Source organism: Macaca mulatta, chromosome 4 (assembly GCF_049350105.2).
Source record: "Macaca mulatta isolate MMU2019108-1 chromosome 4, T2T-MMU8v2.0, whole genome shotgun sequence".
NCBI lineage: Eukaryota > Metazoa > Chordata > Mammalia > Primates > Cercopithecidae > Macaca > Macaca mulatta.
Window position 1 is genome coordinate 65,952,640 of NC_133409.1, and position 22,618 is coordinate 65,975,257.

At 42.7% G+C, this 22,618-nt stretch overlaps 1 protein-coding gene across 1 annotated transcript in view; it reads left to right on the forward strand.

The window, feature by feature from the left end:
* Positions 1-5,288: 5,288 nt before the first annotated feature.
* SAMD5 (sterile alpha motif domain containing 5) overlaps positions 5,289-22,618 on the forward strand; it is a 67,842-nt gene continuing 50,512 nt past the window's right edge. Inside the window, exon 1 of the mRNA XM_015137164.3 lies at positions 5,289-5,986. Within this exon, the coding sequence (XP_014992650.3) occupies positions 5,528-5,986 (459 nt within the window). The 5' untranslated portion in view covers positions 5,289-5,527. The remainder of the gene's footprint in view (positions 5,987-22,618) is intronic.

Genomic DNA, 22,618 nt, shown 5'->3' on the forward strand with positions numbered 1-22,618 from the left:
AGAGCTGCCCATTGTCATCTAACAAAATACTGCACCTATCATTTTTACCTCGGGAGACACTAGATTAACCCTTTCCTCCTCCTCTGGAGTGTGCTTTAAAACACAGAACTTTTGGGGATTACCAAAGATGAGAGAATAAAATTTTTGAAAAATGTATCATATTTTATTTCCTATCACAAACATAGTCTGTAGCTTGGTTCTCTTTTTGTTAGTGACCTCTAAGTGAATGACTTCTTGAACATGCATTTCCTCTCCTTTGTTCCTTCTTTAAAGAAAGAAAGGCCTGTTATAACAGCAATGAATAATCTAATGGGATCCTGCTGGCACTCCCCACTGCTCCTTGTCTTTCCTTCTTTCATATGTGTGTTGTCACACACAAGTCTAATGTATACAGCTCAGACATATTAACAGACACCCCCATCCTGCCTGCCCCCAATTAAGTTGCCAACCCAGCACCTCACTCCCAGCCACCGAAGAAGAGATTGCCTGTTACATCACTCAAGCCCATTATTCTCTTTTCTCCCTATGGCATCCACTCCTTCTAGATGCTTTTTAGCTCATGGTTTAAGCAGAGACAAGACATTTTTGCATTTTAAGATTAATATTATATATCTTTGACTTTTACAAGGCTAGACACCCTGGGGACTGACATTTAATAGATGTTAATGGAATTTAATTTTTACATGCACTAGGTGTGAACATTTATCTTCTAAAATAGTCTGAAACCTTACACGGCACCAAGAAAATTCTATAACAAATTATTTTTCACTCTATATCCTTAAATCAAGTTACTGAGCAAGTAGAAAAGCTGTTTTCTGATATTTAGAGTTGAAAACCTGAATAGAATTATCATTAATTAATTACATGGAGAGGATCAACAGGCATTTTGCCATAGTGATTACCATTGCACAACAGTTCTAAAATGGTGCCTAAAAAGGAACTTTCTCCATAACCTATTTTCCCATTGATTTTCATTAGGCAAGACATCCCCTCTGCAAAATAAGTGTGACCCCAAACATATTAAATAATAATCAGCATGACAAATATTTGGAAAATTTTTATATACAGAAAAAAGCTCGAACAAAGCAATGATAATCAAAAGTAACACAAAATTAGAGGTAGTTGACAACGTTTTCTGAATCAATTGTGTGTTCTAAGGATGTGACTAGGAACAGAGTAGCCACTTGCATTTTCAAAGTACATTTTTGTCTGGATTTCAAATACAGTTTCATTTTAAATGTTGGCTAATATTATGATCACAGAATTTGGATAATATTACAGATAGAAGAAAACACTGCTTTATATCTTTGTAACCTTTACCATTCAGGAGCTAACATATTTTAAAAAGCTGTCAGTTTATTCTCTACATATTTAAAATGCTGAAGTCTCCTGTTCCAATTAATGAAGGAAAACTCTTCTTTTTTTGCTTCAGTGCCTGGCACTGAAGTGCCTACTTAATAAACATTTGATGAGTAAATGAATGATTTTGACAGTGGCCAAGGGCTTGCAGCAAAAATGAGGTAATGCAGTACATTGCAAAGAGCAATGTGAGGAAGCAGATCTGGGTTCTTGTCCCAGTTGTGTCACAAACTAGCTGTGTAACTTTAGGTAAGGAACTTGACCTCTCTGGGCCTTGGCTTCCTCCATGCAGATCTAGATGCTGGGTATGATCTCCAGTGGCCTCTAGTTCTAAAAGGCTACAGTTCTAAATCTTAAAATTAGCCAATCATTCTTGCCAGTGTCACTTTGAACTTTAGCCTTTAGTCTCCACAGAGATAGACACATTTTAGCATAGTAGCCTCTAGAATGAAATCTATTAAGAGGTTCAATATGCTAAGGCAAGCAATGGAAAGATACAGTGCGTCAATGGTTCACCCAAAGAGGACTGGAGTAAGTATAGAAATGTACAAGAGAAATAGAAGGGAAACCTGGGGGAAAAAAAGTCTCCATAGCTCGGATTAGTGAAATCTCCAGATAGCAGGTTTCCTCTAGAGGTCAAAAGTGAGTAGGTTTTATTTATGACTGATTAACAAGTGATGAATTTATAAAAGGCTTCCCTTCCAAAGAGAGCACCAGGATGCTTAATTTCCTAATTGGAGAGTACTTTGCACATAAATAAAGGAGGATCACTGCTGCCTGTCAGGGAAGCACTTTGACAGGGCAAGCTTGATCTTGTCTGTGTCCTGATTTACTATATGACCTTGGGCAAGTCATTCATCTTCCCCCAACCAGTATCCCTAATGGTAAAACGGAAATAAAAATACTCATTGCCTTCACTGAGGATTTATAAGACAAGATGAATATTTTTAAGCCCCCAGAGGGGAAAAGGTCACATATAAGAAGGCAAAGAACGACAGAACAGTGCTGTTGGACTTTTCATACAGCTTGGGAAAGAAAACACAATAAAACTCCTGAGCTTTAGGCCGGCCGCGGTGGTTCTTGCCTGTTATCCCAGCACTTTGGGAGGCCGAGGTGGGCGGATCACCTGAGGTCAGGAGATCCAGACCAGCCTGGATAACATGACGAAACCCCGTTTCTACTAAAATTACAAAAATTAGCCGGGCGTGGTGGCAGGCGCCTGTAGTCCCAGCTACTCAGGTGGCTGAGGCAGGAGAATCACTTGAACCCAGGAGGCGAAGGTTGCAGTGAGCCGAGATCACGCCACTGCACTCCAGCCTGGGCGACAAAGAGAGACTCTGTTAAAGAAAAACAGAGAGAGAGAGAGAGAGAGAGAGAGAGAGAGAGAGAGAGAGAGAGAGAGAGAGAGAGAGAGAGAAAGAAAGAAAAAAAAGACAAAAAAACTCTTGAGCTTTAAGTTTTCCAGTCCAAAACCAAACAAAAACCCACAAACAAACAAAAACAAACAAACAAAAAACCTCACCTCTTACAACCTGCGCATTTTTTACCCTCACATGTTGCACAGCACAGCACAGGCGGGGGACTGTGATTCGAAGGTGAGTAGTTGGACGGCTGAAGGCTGATACTAAATTTATCCCCCCACAATTCGAACCCCTTGCTCCATCGGGAACAGTGAGATCGTGGGCGAATTAGTTTTGAGGTCTCAATTTCTTCTTCTGTAAGATATGGCATATTACTATTTACCACATGTGTATAGATCTGTGAATAGATGCCTGGCATAGAGTAACTTTCCAAAAAATATTTGCTGATAATTTCTGTTTCTTAGCAGCATCATTCAAACTGCTGAAATATTTTCTTTAAAAAAAAATCAAAGATCCTTGTGAGTTAGTATTGGAATATAAAGATAAACGTGACAAAAACGTCTGTACTTAAAAGGGGAATCGGTATAAAGTCACAAAGTCCACTTCCTTCCGGTGAATAGAATGAGTTTGGGGACAGGGACAACGCCTTAAAACGGGGCCGCGCGGACGCCAGGGGGCACTGTGAGTCCGCTTTGGAGAGGAAGAGGCGGCGGCCTGCGCGGGGCGGGGAGGGCTGCGCGCTTCTAGCATCCCAGCGCCCAGGAGCCTCGCCACCTACCAGGGTCCGCGACCTTAACTCGGCTCCGGAAAGGGCGTCCTGGGTGACCCAAGGCTGGGGCCACAAGCAGCTCCACGGCTCTCCGCGTTGGTCTCTCCCCTTCCCCCAAGCAGACAGTCCTTTCTGCCAGCTGTTCTTGAGATTCGTGAGTCCCGCGGTTTGGGAAACCAGAACCCCCCTGCAACTGTAGGGAACGTTTTGGGTGCGCCTAGGTCGGGTATTTTCCTGGGCAAAAGGACAGAAGTTGTCATCTGATTGTTTAAAGGGTTCGTGTCCCAAGAGGGGGTTAAGCTCTCTTGGTTTAGGGTAAGAGGGCCCACCCTACCTCCCACCCAAAGGCCAAACACACAGCAGGTCGGGAAACGACTCTGAAATCACTCCTTGTCCACCTCCCAAGGTCGGGCGAGAGACTGGCACGCCCCACCGGCAATCTTCAGGAAAAGGGTCAGATCCAGTCCTTAAACAGCTCAGGTGCGAAGCTGAATCGCCCTTCTGCGAAAAGAGAGGAGGCAGTACCTGCCCCCGCGGTCCCTCACTTCCCTTAGTCTCAAGAAGAGGTCAGACACCGGAAAATGGGGCCCAGGCAGTTGGTCTATTCCACCTGCCACTCGAGTCCCCACTCCCAAGCGGTTGCTCAGACATTGGCATGATGGGGAAACTCGGTTGATTTTGTTACCTCCTAGAGGGAAAATGCCGTGGGCGGAGATGTCTGAGCGTCCCTTCCAACACGAGCTGGGTAGTGCTCTATTGATTTTCACGCAATCCACGGGCGGGAGCGAGAGCACAGGCTTGGATTCACGGGCTCCAGGACTGAACGCATGGCAGTGTCCCTGGGAGCAAAACCACCCAGGGAGCCCGTGCAATATACAAGGTGGGGGGCCCGGAGAGAAAGCATAGCGCCGACAAGGGTGAGGGGCCGGGCAGAAAGTAGGGTGGGGTACCAGGTGGGACAGACCGACCTAGAGAAAGTACAACCCACCCCAAACTTTCGCAGACCCGGGAGCTTAGAAAGGGAGAGCCAGGCAGCACAGCAGCCTCTCCTGCCGCCCAACGTGCCCAGCTGCAGCGAGGAGGGGCTGCGCTCACGCCGGCTGGACGCTGGCCGTCCCTAAGTCGCGCCCACCCTCGGGCCAAAGCGCCGCCGCTCGGGTCACAGAGTGGCCGCCCACGGAAGAAGCCAGATCGCCGGGCTCTGGGCTGCGTAAGGGATCCGAGGAAGGGGGATTCAAACGCGGATCCGGAAGGAAGGGACACTGAACCCCGCAGCGTCTCCAGCGCCGTGGGGCGGCGGGACTGTCCTTGGGCTGCCAGCGGGCGCGCAAGCTGGAGTCCGGCAGGGTCGGGAAGAAGTGAGCGCAGAGACTTCCACGGGCTAGAAGAGTCAAATTAAAGAGAAATGTGAAAAGCAACTCAGGGCAGCCAGCGGAGCTCGGCAGCGTAGAAGCCACCGGGTTCCCGCTGGGAGGACTACAGTGACTGACACTCGCGAAGACGAGGCCCTTCCAGCAGCCGCTGGTCTGGGCGGAGGAGTCGCCTCGCGGCGCGGAGCGCGCCAGCAGCTGCCAGAGCGCGAGATGCGGCGCGCAGCCTCCGGACCGTCCCGGCTGGGAAAACCCGCGGGCGGCCCTGCGCTGCGCTGACCCGGCGCGGGTCCGAGGGGTTTGCCCCTGCCCCTCCCGTCTCCACCCCCTCCCGCGCCCGTCGCGCGCTCCTCCCCGCGGCAGCAGCGGCGGCGGCGCATCCAGGGGCGGCGCGGGGCGGCGCGGAGCGGCTAGCCCAGCCCAGCAGCCAGTGCCTGTGAGCTCCGCGGCTGCTTGGGGAATTCACTTTGCTGCTTGTTCGCTTCTCCCTTCCTCAGGCTTCTTCAGATGTCTTTCCGCCTCCGGCCCGAGCCTTTCCTTTAAAAGGAAAACTTTACTGCGATACCTTTTTCCCCTTGGAGGAGAGGATTAAAAGTTCCAAGAACTGGTGACGCCTGTGCCATTTGGGCGCAGGGAAGGTGTTCGGCGGCTGGGTTCCCGGTCCCACCATGTGCACCAATATAGTTTACGAGTGGCTGAAAGCGCTGAAGCTTCCGCAGTACGCGGAGTCCTTCGTGGATAACGGCTACGATGACCTGGAGGTGTGCAAGCAGATTGGGGACCCGGACCTGGATGCCATCGGGGTGCTGGCGCCCGCGCACCGCCGCCGTATCCTGGATGCCGTGCGCCGGCTGCGGGAGCAGGACGCGGACGCCGCCGGCCTCTACTTCACGCTCGAGCCGCAGCCGGCGCCCCCCGGGCAGCCCGCCGACACCGTCCCCACCGGCCGCCGGGGGGAGCCGTACGGCGGCCCGGCCCAGGGCACCCGCGGGGACTCTCGCGGCCACACGGTCGCCCCCCGCAGCAGGGAGCTGGTGAGCTACCCCAAACTGAAGCTGAAGATCATGATCAGGGATAAGCTCGTCCGTGACGGTATCCACCTGAGCAAGCCCCCGTACTCCCGCAAGGTAAGGAGGTGCCGTCCGGGCGGCCTGGGGCGCGCGGCGGGAGGGGACAGGACCCAGCTGCCTGTGCCAAGGCTTTGCACCCCATTCCAGGTGACGACGGAGAGGCCAGGAGGCTTTGGGTATCTGGGACCCTCTTCTATGTTCTTTCTGTATTAGCCCATTATTTCTTCCTTCCTGGTGTCTCCAGTGGTTGGTAAGACAAGCCCACGCATCCAGTTGTTATCTCTAAACTAACGACCAAAACTCCACATCGTCTCTGGTGCTTGCCTGTCAGGAATCGGACTCGCGCTGCTTCTCCTGGTAGCCAAGGGGAATTCCTAATGCCCTCTGTAATAGTTCTGGGTTTGAAGAGTACCAGACAAATGGTTAATACCTACATTGCTTTCTACCTTCCTTTCTCTCTTTCTTTTCCTGTTTTGAGTCTTGAGAAACTCCCAAGGGAGATCGGTGAACTCTTCAGAGAGTGGGAAGTCAGGCCCTGCCTTTCTCAATTCCACAAAAAATTCCAGCGCTGCTGCAAATTTGAGAAGCGTTACCATTCACATGAGCATTTTAAGGGGAAAAGTGAAGGAAGCACGTGTCAGTCCACCTGAGACGATTTCCTAAACTCAGGTATACTGGAGGCAATAAGGTGCTAAGGACATGGGAGATAATCGAGTCACAAGATGTGCTTCAGAGGTCTGTGCTGTCACCAGTTTGGTTTATTAAGCCAGATAAGATGAAGCAGGTACAACTGTGACTTCCAGTAAGTGTGAGTGAACCTGCATTTGGGAGAGGAGAATCGAGCACAAGTGAACTAAAGGGGAATCCTCTGCACAGGGGGCCTCAGGAAAGGAACCTGGAAGTTCGGAAATGTGGAGTGGGAGCTGGGTAATTAACAGAAAATTGTACTTCACACCAGAGCTCTGCTTCTGGCTGCGAATCTGTTCCGTTTAGGTTTCTAGTTTGGGCGGCTGTCAGAGTAGAGGGTCCCGACTTGATAGAGAACTAGATAGCACCGGTAACCCTCAGGGTTGCGGAAGGTGCACAGGAGTATGAGCACCTCAGCTTAAAAATCAAGACTTAGAAGAGCCCAGAGAGAAAATGATGGCAAAGATACTCAGCTGGTGGGCCACATAAACCCAACTCCCTAACAGGAAATGTGGTTAATCTCAGTGTTGTGTGGGCATCTTGGGCCCTGGTAGTATTGCTGTAGAATCTTAAGTAAAGGCCGTAATGCCTGGACTTAAGGAAGTTCAAGGGAAAGCTTTGTAAAGAGTATATAACAATACCTAAGGTAGATGGGAATAAGGGGTTTAATATTATCTACTACCTTGCAGGTACCATAGGCAATTCAGATAACCTGCTTGACCATGTCAATTGGTTTTTTTAAAGAAGGATACAAAGAAGGCAGGTTAGGAGGACAGAGTGCTTCAAATTAAACACGTGTTCTGGTTAACCACTCTGACTGTGCCACTGATGTGTGCGCAAAACAGGAAAGGAGAGAACACTTTTCCCAGGCAGTTGCCTGTATGTAGGAGTTCTGTGTGTGTCTAGTGTGAACAGAGAGATCTGGTCATGAGTATGAAGGCTTGGTCGTGGACACAGCAGGTCAAAGGAGATCAAAGCCCAGTTAGATGTTTGTTATTAGCATCCCAGGAAGTAAGGTGGGCTTAGTCTGAGAGAATGTGAGTACCTGGGCACTTGGTGAGGGCATAGTTCAAGTCCTGGCAAGAAAAGAATGCAGAAAGCAAAGTGTGTCACTAGAGCTTACTTATTCTTCAGGAAAAGTGCTGTGTAATGGGGTGGGGAGAGCAGGGACACTGTGGGCTGGAGGTGAGAAGGGTACGCTTGAATTGACAGTTTAGTTCTGATTCTTAAAGAGCCAAAGACAGACCTACATATCAAACTTAGAGGCTGGAAAGGATGTTGAGGGGATGAAACGTCAGCGCATAGGCTTTGAAATGTGGACTCCTGCCTTGATCAGTGGGTAATATGGTAGTGCATTTGCATAAGTGCAGTTTACATAAGAAAATGCCAAGTTGCATTGCGATACTATTTACTTTCCATGTAAATAATTACTTCAGTCAACTTTGCTTTAAAATAAATCCCATAGCAATAATGCTTGATAACAAAGATATGCTCCTATTCACTTTCTATACATATTTAATTCTCCTCAAACCGATGGAAGAATAAAATAGAAACAGAAGTGTTTTCATTATCTCCTTCACTGATCCTTGAGTTGGGGACCACAAAAAAACTGGCGCTGACAAACTTTATTGTAAGAAAGAGTAACACACACTGAAATAGGCATTAACATATAATTAATGTACCCATATAATTAATATACATATATAGCAAGCTGAGCCTACACATGTTTAGTACCAGATCATGTTGATCATTCTGGATTTGTTGCTTATGTGTGCATTGCCTCTTAAGTTTTGGATTTTAAATTATTGAAGAATTTGTTTTCTGATGTAGCTAGTTTCTTCATGAACAGTGCTAGGACTTTTTCTTTTCTTATGTGATCCACATTCTAATTTCTCCACTTTTCTTGGCTTTGTCATGATCAAAATGTGTAGCATTTTGTTTGTTTGTTTGAGATGGAGTCTCACTCTGTTGCCCAGGATGGAGTGCAGTGCTAGGTCTCGGCTCACTACAACTTCTGCCTCCTGGGTTCAAGCGATTCTCCTGCCTCAGCCTCCCAAGTAATACCTGGGATTACAGGTACCCGCCACCACGCCCAGCTAATTTTCGTATTTTTAGTAGAGACTAGGTTTCGCCATGTTGACCAGGCTCATCTTGAACTCCTGGCCTCAGGTGATCCAGCCGCCTTGGCTTCCCAGAGTGCTGGGATTACAAGAGTGAGCCACCACACTGGCCAGAATATGTAGCATTTTTGATGTGCATTTGGAATTCTGCTTGGTGGAGTGGGCTTCAATCTCCTTTGCAGTCATTTGCATCGATGATGCCTGTGATTTTGTATTTTGCTGAGATTTTTAGATGGCTTGAAAGTGACTTATGCCAAAGATTATTGAGATAGGGAGAGTGAGTCTCTTACAGAGGAAAGTCAGTTGAGGGGTCTTCCCAAGAATCACCTGAAAGGATTGTAGGATTTGATCCAGTAATGGTCAAGGTTATGCGATTTAGGGATCAGTGAGTTAAAACGTAAATAAAAAGTAAATTTTCTTGTGTTTTCCAAAGGGAAGTCTATAGCTTTGGAAAAACAGGAGCTTAGAGAGAGCACCAGGCTTGAAATTAAACATCATTGGAAGATTTCCTCTTCTGCCCTGTATGTAGCTTCTCTGACTGCTGTGATTTCTACCTTTGTGAAATGGAGATAAAATAATTTTTTACCAAGCTTCTCTATGTCAGGCCTTCTGCTGGACTCTAGGTTGCTGTGGTTGGGAGGATGTGAAAGCTCTGCCCTCTGGGAACTTAGCATCCAGTAGGGAAGACTTAAAATGGAATGAACAATGATGATAATGTGTGATGATTGATTTGATGAGAAGTATATGATACCATGAACAGGTGTATCCAACCCAGTTTGCAGGGATTGGGCACCATCGCAGTTTTTCCAGAACTGACCCATGGCCTGAGTACTGACGGTTGAGCAGATTTAGCCTGAAGAGGAGCAGGGTCTTAAGGGGAAGAGTGTTCTCAGCAGAGAACAGTGTGTGCAAAGGCCAGGAAGGGGAGGAAGTTTAGCATCAACAAGAATGGCAAGGAATTCTGTCTGGTTAGAGCACTGAATGCCTGGAGAAAGTGGCAGGAGATGGAGAGGCAGGCCGCGGCCAGTCTTGGGTGGCCTAGAAGTCACGTTAAAGAATTTGGAGTATATCTTGTGAGCAGAAGGGAGCTATTGACACATCCTGACCAGAGGCAAGCCAAACACTTAGGAGATCGTTGTAGTGTCAGGAGAGAGATGCTGGTGGCATGGGCCACTTATGACAGTAGGGAAGGAGCAATGGAAGTAGACTTGACACAACTTAAGTGATTGTTTGGATGACAGGGTGGGAGGGGAGAGGGGTTGGAATGACATGCAGATTCCTGGTTTAGGATTGTGCTGTGATGTAGGAGACCCAGGAGAACAGCGAGTTTGGGCGAGAAAGATATTGCCTTCAGGTTGAAACATATGGAGTGTGAGATACCTGTGGAATGTCCCTGCATCACACACAGCACACTGCAGCTGTGACTACAGATGAGCAGTAGAGGGAGGAGCCCTGGGGAAGAGCAGAATTTCAGACACGTGTAGAGGAAGAGGAAGCTCTAAGGGAGGCTGTAAGTATATTTTATTTTCCAGCAGACTTGTCAAAGCAAAAGGGAAGCTCTAGGGTAAATAGTGTGGAGAGACTGACAAGGGTAAGCAGAGGGTAGGTGGAAAGCAAGAGGAAGTGGTGTTCTGGAAGCCACTGGAAGCAGTGATGTTTCAAGGAGGAGGGACAGGTCAGGAAGGCAGATAATGGTCAGGTAGGACAAGAACAGAATCACTTCATGGGAAGTGGTAACCATGCCATCGGTTACCTTTGCCACGGCAGATTTGGATGATGGGGCCAGTGGGTACAGACAGGGATGACCCACAACTTTGAAACCAAGTTTGATGAGAAGACAGAACTAAGGTTACAGCTAGAGGAAGAAGGGAGACTTTGTGTCAAGGGAAGGGTTTTGTGGGTTTGTTTGTGTTTAGGATGAGAGAATGAACAATGGAATGGAGTATGTCTGAGTGTTAATGGTAAGTAGCCAGAGAAAAGGAGATGTTGGGGGACATCCCAGGAGACCAGGGTCCTGGAGGAGGTGCAAGGGAATTGTGCCCAGGGCACGTAAGTGAAGGGAGCATTCACTTCTGCTTCCAGTGGGCGGGGAGCTTCTCTTCCAGGTCAAGGGGAGGGAAGAAGAAGGGGTCAGGAGACTGGGACCTTTGGAGTCATTACACCAAAGAGCTCTCATTTCTCTTTCTGACTGAGTGGTACCAGTGAGGGAGGAGATGGAAGGATTAGAGGTTTAAGGAGAACATTGTATTAATATAGAAATGTTCGATGTTGTGATCTAGTGGAATCCTATCATTCCATCATATCATGTTTAGATATGGTCATAAACATTACATGATGGAATGTATAGGATTCTAAGTACGCACACACAGAAGGAACGCTCACCATTCACATATTTGTGCATGACATTTTGTTGAATTCCATCATGTCTGGCAGTGCTTATGGGACTGTGGCAGATGTGAAGGGTATGGGGCTGTAAATATATCTGTCAAAGCAAAAGGCAGGCTCTAGGGTAAATCGTGTGGGGGAGGCGTCTACGTTTTTTCACTGAAAAGTTGCTCCTTGCCACATCTACCAATTAAAATTGTTTGAGTTAGTATAGCATTATTTAATAGTTTTGTAGGAGTGTTCATCTTCATTCATACCCTTAGTGTGACTTTTATGAAGTAACAAGAATCACATACTAAGGCTATTTATGGATATTCTGGAGAGATGGCCTGGAATGAAGGGATTTGGAGAGACAGAGGTAGTAGGAAGGTTTCTGTCACTGGGGCCAGGGTAAAATATTTAGAAAGGAGAGAGAGAGATTGGCAAAGATGTGCTTGTGTCCTTTGGAGTTTTGCCTTGCGTGTTGGCAGAAGCTGAAATGACAATAAATATTCTTCCTCCCAAGAATTCCTTCTGCCTTCATGACATTACTAGGGACAGATTGGAAGCTGAAAAACTTCAACTGTCTCCGACTCAATCAGTGTCCTCAAATGTCCTCAACCTATATCCTTCTAGGTTTTTTTGTTTTGTTTTGTTTTGTTTTCAGTGGCTGATTGGAACACTGTGGAAAAAAGTGGGGGCCGGAAGGAGACAAGAGCTTTGATGGTGTGGGAACATCTGCCTTTGTGTTCTCCTCACTGTTTACTGCCTGTGGAGTTTCCATATAAGTGGACCATCAACCAACTGCCTGTCCACTCATCCATCCATCGATTTATTAATCTATCCATCCGTTCTTCCATTTATCCATTTGTCTCCCATCCATCCATCCATCCATCCATTTATTCATCCATCCATTCTTCCTTCCATTTATCCATCCATCCATTCATCCATCCATCCTTTCGTTTACCCATCCATCTCTCCATTCATCTATCCTTCCTTTTATCCATCCATCTATTCCTCCTTTTATCCATCTATCCATCCGTCCTTCCACTTAACAAATACTGAGCACATGCCATGTGCTAGGCTTTAAGATCAGGATTGCAAGGAACTAGACAGACATGGTCTCTGCTTGTATGTGGAGGCCTAATCCAATGCCTGACATGTAGTAGTTGCACCATATCAAAGTTGAATGTTATTTCTGCAAACATGAAGGATTGGAGAATATTGCACTTGTGTTTATTTCAAATGTTAAAGAAATCAACTCTGATTAAAACTCAAGTAAAGGTAATGAATGATGAAATTTCAAATCAAAATGTTTATTCCTCAAGGGTTAGTGAAGAAGAGCTGGGAATGAAAATGCTACTCCTGTAGGACATTTTAAAAGAAGACCTCTTTCTGCAGCATGGCCAGGACTGGGGTGAAGCAAGTGAGATGACACCAAGGACACAAAATTGAAGGAGGTGCTGATTCTCAGGCTCATGCAAGCCCAGGCCGGACTAGATGGCTGACCACCATTAACAAAATAAATAAGTTACTGTGAAATATTAGTTATTAAGAGGTATTATAGGCATTCCTCAAATCATACACCAAGTCACCTACTCTTCTATGCTTAATACCTGTCCTCAAGAACAATGTGCTGAGAACCATATCAGTGCCCATCTCCCAGACTAAGAAAACATGGCTTCTGTGAGCTATGGGAGCCCATGGAATTCATTTAAGTAAGAATGGTACTGCTTTCCGCTGACACTGTAGTGTAGTGGTTCAGCGCAACAGGCTCAGAACCAGATATCACAGTTCAAGTCCCAGCTCTGCTCCATACTAGGTCACTGTTTGCTCCTCTGTGAAATATGGGCAAAACTAGTGACTGCCACATAGGGTTGTTATGGAGATGAGATGAGCTAACACTCATGAACTTATTAGATCGACATTTCTATGTATCCTAGAACTGCCATAAAAAGTTCCACAAACTAGGTGTTTAAAACAATAGAAATGTATTCTTTACAGTTCTGGAGGCTTTAAGTCCAAGATTAAGGTGCTGTCAGGGTCTTGCACAAAAACCCTAGAGGCCTGCACTGTGAGTCAGCTCTAAGGCCCAGCAAAGGCTTTAAACAGCATCCATGTCTGCCACTGTTACTTCAAGTACCTTTGGATCTGCTGGATCATATGGCCCAAGTGGCAGAGCAGCTTGCACGACAGCCTGGACCTGCTGCAGAACCTTCTTTTTTTCTGGCTCCAGTCAAAATTAGCAGCTTTGGGGTCACTCAGCAAATAGGTTTTTGTAGCACACCCAAATGAGGAATATGTTGCTTTCAAAATTCAAAGAGGCTCACTGGATATTGTGCATCCTTCTTGGTTGTAGGAAAAGCCATATGTAACACCTTATTCTTCATCTTAGAAGGGATATCTTGATTTGCCCCACGTCACTGGACCCCTGCAGTTTTCGCTGAGGTAGAAAGTCCCTGATTTTTTGTCAGATTTATTTTCCACCTTCTGACATGCAAAGTAAGTCTAAAGTAACTGCTTCATTTCAGTCACTAGATCCAAACAGCATAATGTCATCAATGTAATAGACAGCAATGATGTCTTGTGGAAGAGAAGGGCAATCAAGGCCCCTTGGAGAGGTGAGGTACCTGAGGTGGGACTGTGAAGCTGTTGCTGGCCTTCCAATTGAAAGTAACCTGCTTCTGGTGTTCTTTACTAACAGGTGTTGAGCGAAAAAGAAACATTTGCCAGATGAACAGCCTGGCTGTAAGCACTCACCTGTGGTAGCTCCTCTGTACGTGGGTTTGCTTGGACATCTCAGTCTCCGTCATAGTGGCCATGTGTCAGCTGTGTACAGAAGGGTCTGCTGACCCAGGTCTTATTCCTAATGATAGGGGTGTTTGATGATAAATCGGTGGTAGATTTTTGGTGGAAATGATACCCAGTTATTCCTATGTACTGGAGGATGGAATAACAAAAATGATTTTTAAAAATATAAACGTTTCAAAATTTAGATATTCAAAATTAGGTAGTAATCTTGAAAACAGTCACTTGGAAGATCACAGTGTTGCTGTTTCTGTGTTGCTGTTTCTCAGAACATTTCTAGAGCTCTGTGTCTCAGAACATTCTTTGGAGTATCTTCAGTGGTGGCAAGCCTTCATTCTTATCAGATAGATCTGGTTTGGGGTAAACACCTAAAGTAATTTGGAGTCAAATCAGGCAGTTAAGAGTGATGACATTCAGTAAAGTATGAAATGGAAAATGTAATCTTGGCAACAAAATAATGAGTTTTTTTTGGTATGACTTATAGAATGGTTTTCAGATTTTATGATATTTATACTCCTTTTCCCTAGTTTAAAACACTTAAAAAATGCTCTTAGTGGGTATCCATGTTTGTAAATATGCAAATTCCTCCAAAAGGCTTTTCAAAACACAAAAGTCAATTCCCCATGTATTTGCAAAGAGCAAGGTACCTGTCATGGTCTCTCTAGATGGAATTTTAGTGTAAAGGTGTCTGTGACCCAAAAAGGGAAGAATTAGGTAAATCGTGCATGGATGTCAGTAAACTGTGCGGCACTCGATGGAATAATCAGGATTTGGAGAGTGTAATGGTGTTTTTAGGGCTCTTCATTTGCTGGTCCTTCTGTTCTTAGAAAGCCCTCTACTGTCTACCACCTTATCAAATCATAATGTAATCATAGCTGTGCTCATTCTTTCCTCCCCACTCTTGAGTGAAAAAAAGGTGCTAAAGGCAGGGGTGGCAATATTAAGGCTGCCCTCATGAACTTTGTCTGCTCTTCAGTAGTTATCTAAGGCATACCCATGAAAAATAAGATAGAAATCAGAACTCTATAAATGGATAAACATGCAATTCTCTTCAGATTCTGTTCAAGTGCTCAGATTCATCAGAAATATGTTCTGAAACTAATTTTCCTGAAGTAAGGTGAGTCAGATGACATGGACTTGATCAGGGTTGGTCCCAGAAATAAAGAAGGCCTATCCTGAGGTGAAGACACCCTGAAGCTGAAAGAACACTGTCCAGGGTGGAATAAAGTACACTGGGAACCATAATTGATGGCACACAGCTTCTTAAGGTTATAGCGTGTGCAAAACTAGAAACAACATAGCATTTCTGGCTATGGGAAAAGCTTGTTATTACTATTAATACTACTAGTATTGAGTTGAAAGGTTTTTATCAGTGATTTTCTAAGTTTATGAAAAAATGTTCTTTCAGATCAGCCACTGGTTTGGACTTAGGGAAGCCTGAGAGGAGTAGTGAGGGAGTCCCCATTTTCAGTCAATATAAAAACTATTAAGGGCCAATAACTGTGGATCACGCCAAAAAGAATTAAACATACAATCTGTCTTACATAAAGACTAAGTGACATCTAATAGTTTAAAGAGATTTCATTACTGCTTCTAATTGAAATAAATGGTCTGATGCTGTCTAAAATCTTACTGTTACATTTCCATAAAGTTAAAAATGCAAACAAATAAGACCCCCTTGATTTGGAACGTGTCAGAAAGATAAGGAAAACGATTGGCACGTATTCTTTATTTAGCAAAGTTGTAATGCACAGATTGGACAAATTTAAAGATGTTTTTCCCCTAGGGTATAACGTAACTCTATAATAAGACTAGAGATATACCTACTGCATTTGATACCTAAAATGCATCATTTTTTAATACCTTCACTTTTATATGAAAATTTACTTTAAGTAATAGTCATGTAATAATACACAGTAATTATTATTGTCCTCATTCCTTCTTTAGTTTTAAAGCAATTAATAATTAAAGAAATACATTTTAAATTATTAAAATTTAGTAAAAATATTTCATCTGCAAAATAGAATTTGCATTTACCAAACTCAAGTATTGCACCTTGCAGTTTGTATTGTTTCACTGTTTTAATTTTTCAACACAAATAAAAACTTCAAGTGGTCACATAAGAATAAAAGAATTAACGTATCACAAATTTTGTTTGTTCATTTTTACAGATCATGGTGTTATTGTTTATTTCAAATTGACTGTTTAACTCAAGAATACGTAGTCTCATGGGGGAGACAGGGCAGCTTTACAAAACTTACTCTTGAAAAGTACTTTTTTTCCAAGTATGTGGGTTGGGGGCCTCTGAATTAACTTCCATGTAGAATACAATGCTTATTAAAGGACAAGTAAGATGCTAATTTGAAGCCTATACAAACCATGAAAACTTAACATGCAGCAATTAGCATTTAGGCCAACAAAAGATTTTTCAAGGTGAAGTGTTTTATCACTGACCATTTTGGACATGTTCATAATAAAAAGTTTTGTTTTTAAGGATTCCTTTATTCTTATAACTAGAGTGACCCTTCCCTCTGCCTGGTCCTTGCAAGATATAGAGAAATGTGATCACTTTAAGAAAAGTTTCTGTATAGTGGTGCCAATATCTACCTCACAGAGCTGTGGTATGAATTAAATGGGATAATACTTATGAAGTTACTTTGTAAAATTCTAGATAACTTTATAGATTTTTTTTTTTTTTTTTTTTTTTGAGATAGAGTCTCACTCTGTTGCCCAGGCTGGAGTGCATTGGCGTGATCTCGGCTCACTGCAACTTTTACCTCCAAGGTTCAAGCGATTCTCCTGCCTCAGCCTCCCAAGTAGCTGGGACTACAGGTGCCACCACCACACCTGGCTAATTTTTGTATTTTTAGTAGAGACGGTTTCACCATGTTTGTCAGGCTGGTCTCAAACTTCTGACCTCAGGTGATCCACCTGCCTGGGCCTCCCAAAGCGCTGGGATTACAGGTGTGAGCCACTGTGCCTGGCCAAGAACTTTATAGATTTTAAGTGTCTTTACTGATAGTGAGTAAACCATTATGTTTATAACAAAATTTGAAAACTGTTTCTGTTAAAAAGCAAACACATTGTATTGAGAAAATTTGGAGAACAGTGAAACAGATTGATAATTTTAAGTGGCCTATATTACAATTTATGAGATTATGCTATATTTCTTTAAAAATCATTCATGTGTCAGAATACACAAAACTAGTATCACAGTCTAAATGGTTAAGAGTCAGGCTATTTTTTTGTCAGCAGATGTCATTTGAAAAATGATTTTCTCCTAGCTTTATTAAGATATAATTGACAAATAAAAACTATATATTTTTGGTGTACAGTGTGATGTTTTGATATTTGTATACATTGCGAGATGATTAAATCAAGCTAGCTTATCCATTACCTCACATACTTACATTGTAATGATGAGAACATTTGAGATACAATCTCTTGGCAATTTTCAAGTATACAACACATTATTATTAACTGTAGTTCCCATGCTGTATAATAGATCCCAGAACTTATTCATCCTGTCTAATTGAAATTTTATACCCTTTAACCAACATTTTCCCATTCTCCTTCCCTTCCGAAAAATGATTTTAATACTAATACATATTTAGTCTCAAGTTAATACCATAATTAATTTAAGCATATCCTTATTGGCCTGAAATCTTACCCATGTTACTAATAATTATTTTTTTATCATTTGAAAATGTCATGTTTGAGAAGTGGCATTTCATCATTCTTTGAATTATATTTCTTAGATTACCAGTTCACATAGTTTTATATTTGTGGCTTTTTATGTATTGCCTGTTCATGGTACTTGCTTCTTTTTTCTACTGGTCTTAGACCACATCATGTTGCTTTGCAAGAGCTCTCAATGGATTAAAGAAAACAATTATTATTTCATACACGTTGCAAATATTTTCCCAAGCATAAGAATGTAACTTACGAGAGAATTTTATGAGTATTTTTAGATGTCCAGAAGTTTAAAATTCTTGTATTTTCCACCTTTTCAGTAATGTTTTAGCTATTTCTTTCAAACTGGAGAAATAGAGAGGGTGCAGTCTCAGACAGAATTGTCAATTCTTTCTTTACTGTTTACTTGAATAAGTTGAGTTTTTGTAAACCTGAATTGCCTCATCTATAAAATGGGTGTAATATTACTTATTAAGGCTATTGTGAGGAATCAATGAAGCAGTATGTAAAGGGCCTCATATAATGCCTGCCACACAGTAATCACACAGAACATCTGACTAATATTTATGATGTTATACATAACTTTATGATTGTGAAGTGATTCTCAGTGTGAAGACCTTATGTTAAATTATTAGTTCATTTCCTTGCCATTCTGTAGAGACGTGGTTGTTCTTGTCATAATTTAAAAAACTTCTTTAAATAACAAGAACTACAACTTTTTTTTACTGTCACAGCCATTAAACAAAATTTGCTCAATTTGTCATTAGCCTTTTAGTTTTCTTTATTTAATTAGAGAAAACAGATCTTCTTTTGTGTTTGCTTTTATCTTTACAAATCTTTTCTCTAGTGCAAAATCCATTAATTTTCACCCATATCTCCCATTAATATTTTGGTTTCACTTTTACATGTAACTTTCTAATCTGTCTAAATTTATTTTAGTATGTGATATAAGGTAAAGCTCTATTGTTATAAAATTGCACACACATGATACTCTCATCTCCTCCTTTGCAGGAATTATAGCTCTTATTTCTTTCTTCTAGTGTTATTGCATTGGCTAGAATTTACATAGCCATGTTAAATAATAATGACAACTAGGTATTCTTGTATTTTCCCAATTTTAATGGAAATACTGAAAGTATTGTTGCAATTATCCTGCTGCTGGCTATCAGTTTAACATAGTTTCCATGACTATATTAAGGAAAAGCATTAAGGAAAACATCCTTCTTTTCCTAATTTTGTAGGAGTTTTTATTGGGATTGAATATGTAATCCTATGAAACATCTTTTAGACAACTTAAAAATAATCAGGAGCTTTTAAAACTGGGCCCAATATTGTGATGTATTAATATTACATTAACAGATTTCCTAGTCCTAAACTATTTTTACATAACTGAGAAGAAGTAAAAAATGAAACGACAGCTTTTAAAGAAAGCTGAGTGTGAGATGAGAAATTTATAATAATCTTACTCCAAGACCATTATGCATTCTTTTACACTATTATATATCTTTTCTATCATGATAAATGTTTGACATTTACCTTCAGTTGTGTAACCACTTCAATGATTGTTGTCATGATATCATTACAGTTGATTTCCTGCCAATAACTTTTTGGAAGTTTCGGGCTCTGTCTAGACAGGTACATGAGGCAGCGATAGCAGTGGGGCGTGGGGACCAGCAGCCCCGTTGCTCAAAAGGCAACAGCCACATAGTTGTGGGTAAAGGTTTCCTTTTCTAGCTTTTGCAGACATTCTGTTTTTGAACCAGGGGACAGAGACTGTGAGGGGACAAGGAGTTAACTTGAATCTCTACTGATTTTACTGTTTTCACAGTAAAGAGGTTTTGTTTTTTTTTTTCTCAGTGTAGTTCAGGAAATTCCTCCCAGGATCTGGAATTCTGTTCTTCTTCTTCATCCTCCACTCTTTCTACTCGCCTCCCCCTCAATCCCCCATAGTCGACTCCCTTCCTGCTCCCACCCCACCCCAGACATTTTAGTGAAATATACACTTAGGAGCTGCTTGCCAGATGCCATGTCAAAGTGAAAATCCTTATAAAAGAAATTGAAATGACAGTCATTCTAATTTGAATCATGGGCTTTGCATAGAAACAACAACCCAATGTGTAACAAAGAAAATTGAAAATTCTACAAGAAATATTACTATAACAAATCCTTGATTTACATTTAAACATTTATTGAAACATCAAATAGGTGGATTTTTTTTAAAAGGTCATTGAAGCAAGGATTAAGAACAGGGTACAGGCCGGGCGCGGTGGCTCAAGCCTGTAATCCCTGCACTTTGAGAGGCCGAGACGGGCGGGTCACGAGGTCAGGAGATCGAGACTATCCTGGCTAACATGGTGAAACCCCGTCTCCACTAAAAAATACAAAAAAAACTAGCCGGGCGCGGTGGCGGGCGCCTGTAGTTCCAGCTACTCGGGAGGCTGAGGCAGGAGAATGGCGTAAACCCGGGAGGCGGAGCTTGCAGTGAGCTGAGATCCGGCCACTGCACTCCAGCCTGGGAGACAGAGCGAGACTCCGTCTCAAAAAAAAAAAAAAAAGAAAAAAGAACAGGGTACAGGAATCGTATTTTCTGCAGAACATACCTCAACTGGGTGCTAAACTCAGCGAGTTTGCAGAAATGGATGCACCCAACACTTTCCAAGGTAACCATCAATCATGCAATAAAGATATAGCCACTTTAAACAATCATGTATCGATACAGAATGGAACACTGCTATATTAAGACACGCTCCTCTGGGAAGTTCTTGATTGACAAAAATAGTACTGTGTTAAGCAGCAGCAGTATTTTCATGGCCAGAAAGTAATAAAACTAAAGATGAGCTTTATGAAGAGAAAATATTTCACATAAAAATCCATGGAGCAATCCTTAGGACTTGCTTCCTTCAGGATCAGGTTAGGGGGCAAAATGTGAAATGTGAAAGTAGAAACTGATAATTTGCTAATTTGTTAATTACCCACACAACTGGTCTTACAGTCACTGTCATTTACAGGCATCTGAAGAAAGGATGGGATCGTTGCTGCCTGGGATCACACAAACTCACTCTATCTCTGGCTTGCTTAGGCTTGTACAGTAGGAGCAAAAATCAGGATATTCATATTGAACCCATTATAGATTAGAGTTGAGCCAGAGAGTATGCGAGGAATTTACTCTTTGAGACCTACTTCATTACAGAGAGGTGGTAGAGAGTCGGAGTTAGGTTGGTGACATTAACTTTTCAGTTTTATTGCAGTGTCATTTTAAGTCAGGGATTTTACTGCCACTTTTTGGCATAGCAGTTTGGGCTAGTGTATTTCTCTCTGTGTTAATGTGATCCTTCATATTGATATACTTACCTTGAAAAAGGTGGCGAATTGATTCCTCTGCTCTCTTCTGATCACTTCTCCAAACACTGTGGCATGACCCACTTGACCTGCTCTCCGACAGCCAGTGTGATATTCTTGATCATCCCCAACATAGCTGGTTTTGGATGAACATGACAAATTATAGTAACAGTGATTTGGGGGGAAAGGGGAAGAGTAATGTTTTTTTTTTGTTTTTGTTTGTTTGTTTGTTTTTTGAAAGCAGGCAAATTGTAAAAGCAAGAGCTCCTATAATAGTGAACTGAAGCTTTATTCTGAAAACCTTTTCATCGTGCTCTGATTTCATTGATTGTAATAATTAGACGACTTCTTCATTTGGCTATATGTTAATTAGTCACAGATATGTCTGCCATTCCTTTTCACATCTGGAGCGGACTTCTCTCCTTGCTTGAACCACCTCCCTCCTTCTCTCTGTGGAGTTTAGAAAAGTAAAATATTGTTTTCCATTCGCACCTAGATTCACTTCTTAAATAAGACTTGCAGAAGTTGGGAGAAGCTTCGTGCTGTTGGTGGTCTCGTCTGCTGCATTAATAACATAAGGAAAAAGCCTTGAAATATGTCAAATCACAGAAACAGTAGTGAGTTTATATTCATTATCATTTGTGAAGAGCGCTTTACCAGTCTTTCATTCAATCCTCACAGCAAGCTCTTAAGGTAGAGATTGTTTTTCCCATTCCTGTTTTATACACAAGGAAAACGAGGCTTAAAGAGCTTAAGTAACTTACACAAAGTCACATAATTAGAAAATTTCATTTGAAGGCCACATGTACTGACCTCAGAGCCCATGGTTCTCATCACTGTGCAATTTCTCCAAGAAACATTGCTTTATAAGATTTGGCAACTGCCTGTTTCTCTGTTGGTGAAAAGTAGGTATGGTATAGGGAGTGGGTATGTCTTAGAGATTTTTATTAAAAAAAAAAAAGTAAGACTTAGCAGCCTGTGCCCTCAGGAACTTGTGGCAATAACCGCTCAATCAGTAGGGTTTACATTGACTGTGGTAAGTAGGATGAGTAGCTGTGAGGACCTGTCTGCGTGGTTCATAGACTGGGCATCTAGTATGACAGGAAGGAAGATTTTCATGGAGGTGGTGATGGTGTGGCTGACCCCTGAAGGTGTGTGTTAGAGACAAGTGTGTCATCAATTTGGCCAGCCTGGAGTGGGAATACATTTTTAAAAGTCCATAGAACACTAATTAATACATGGGGAAATAAGAATAGACTGGAATCTGTGGAAATGGTATTTAATCTTTTAGTAAACTCTATTAATTGATATCCAAAGTATTAGTAGCTAGAGGTTACAAGGGTAATGACTCTAAGTTTTCCCACTTGTGACTTGGCATTGTTGTTACTGGCAATGGAAAGGCCGAATTTAAATCACAGTCATCAACCTTCTAAAGAGAGTAGTTCAGAATGTAATCAAGGTGTGAGCTACGGGGGTTGCTTACTATGTGAGCAAAATCAACACCTATGTCGCAAAGTCTGATGAAGAGAGAAGCCTTTGCCAGTCAGCATTAGGGAGGCACTGGTTACTGCCAATGTCCCTGAATGTTCTTGACTAGTTCTGCTTCTTTAGCAGGATCAGTCTGTTGATGTGTTCACATACAAGAAGAAAAGCACAACCAAGAAAGCCAGCATGCCTT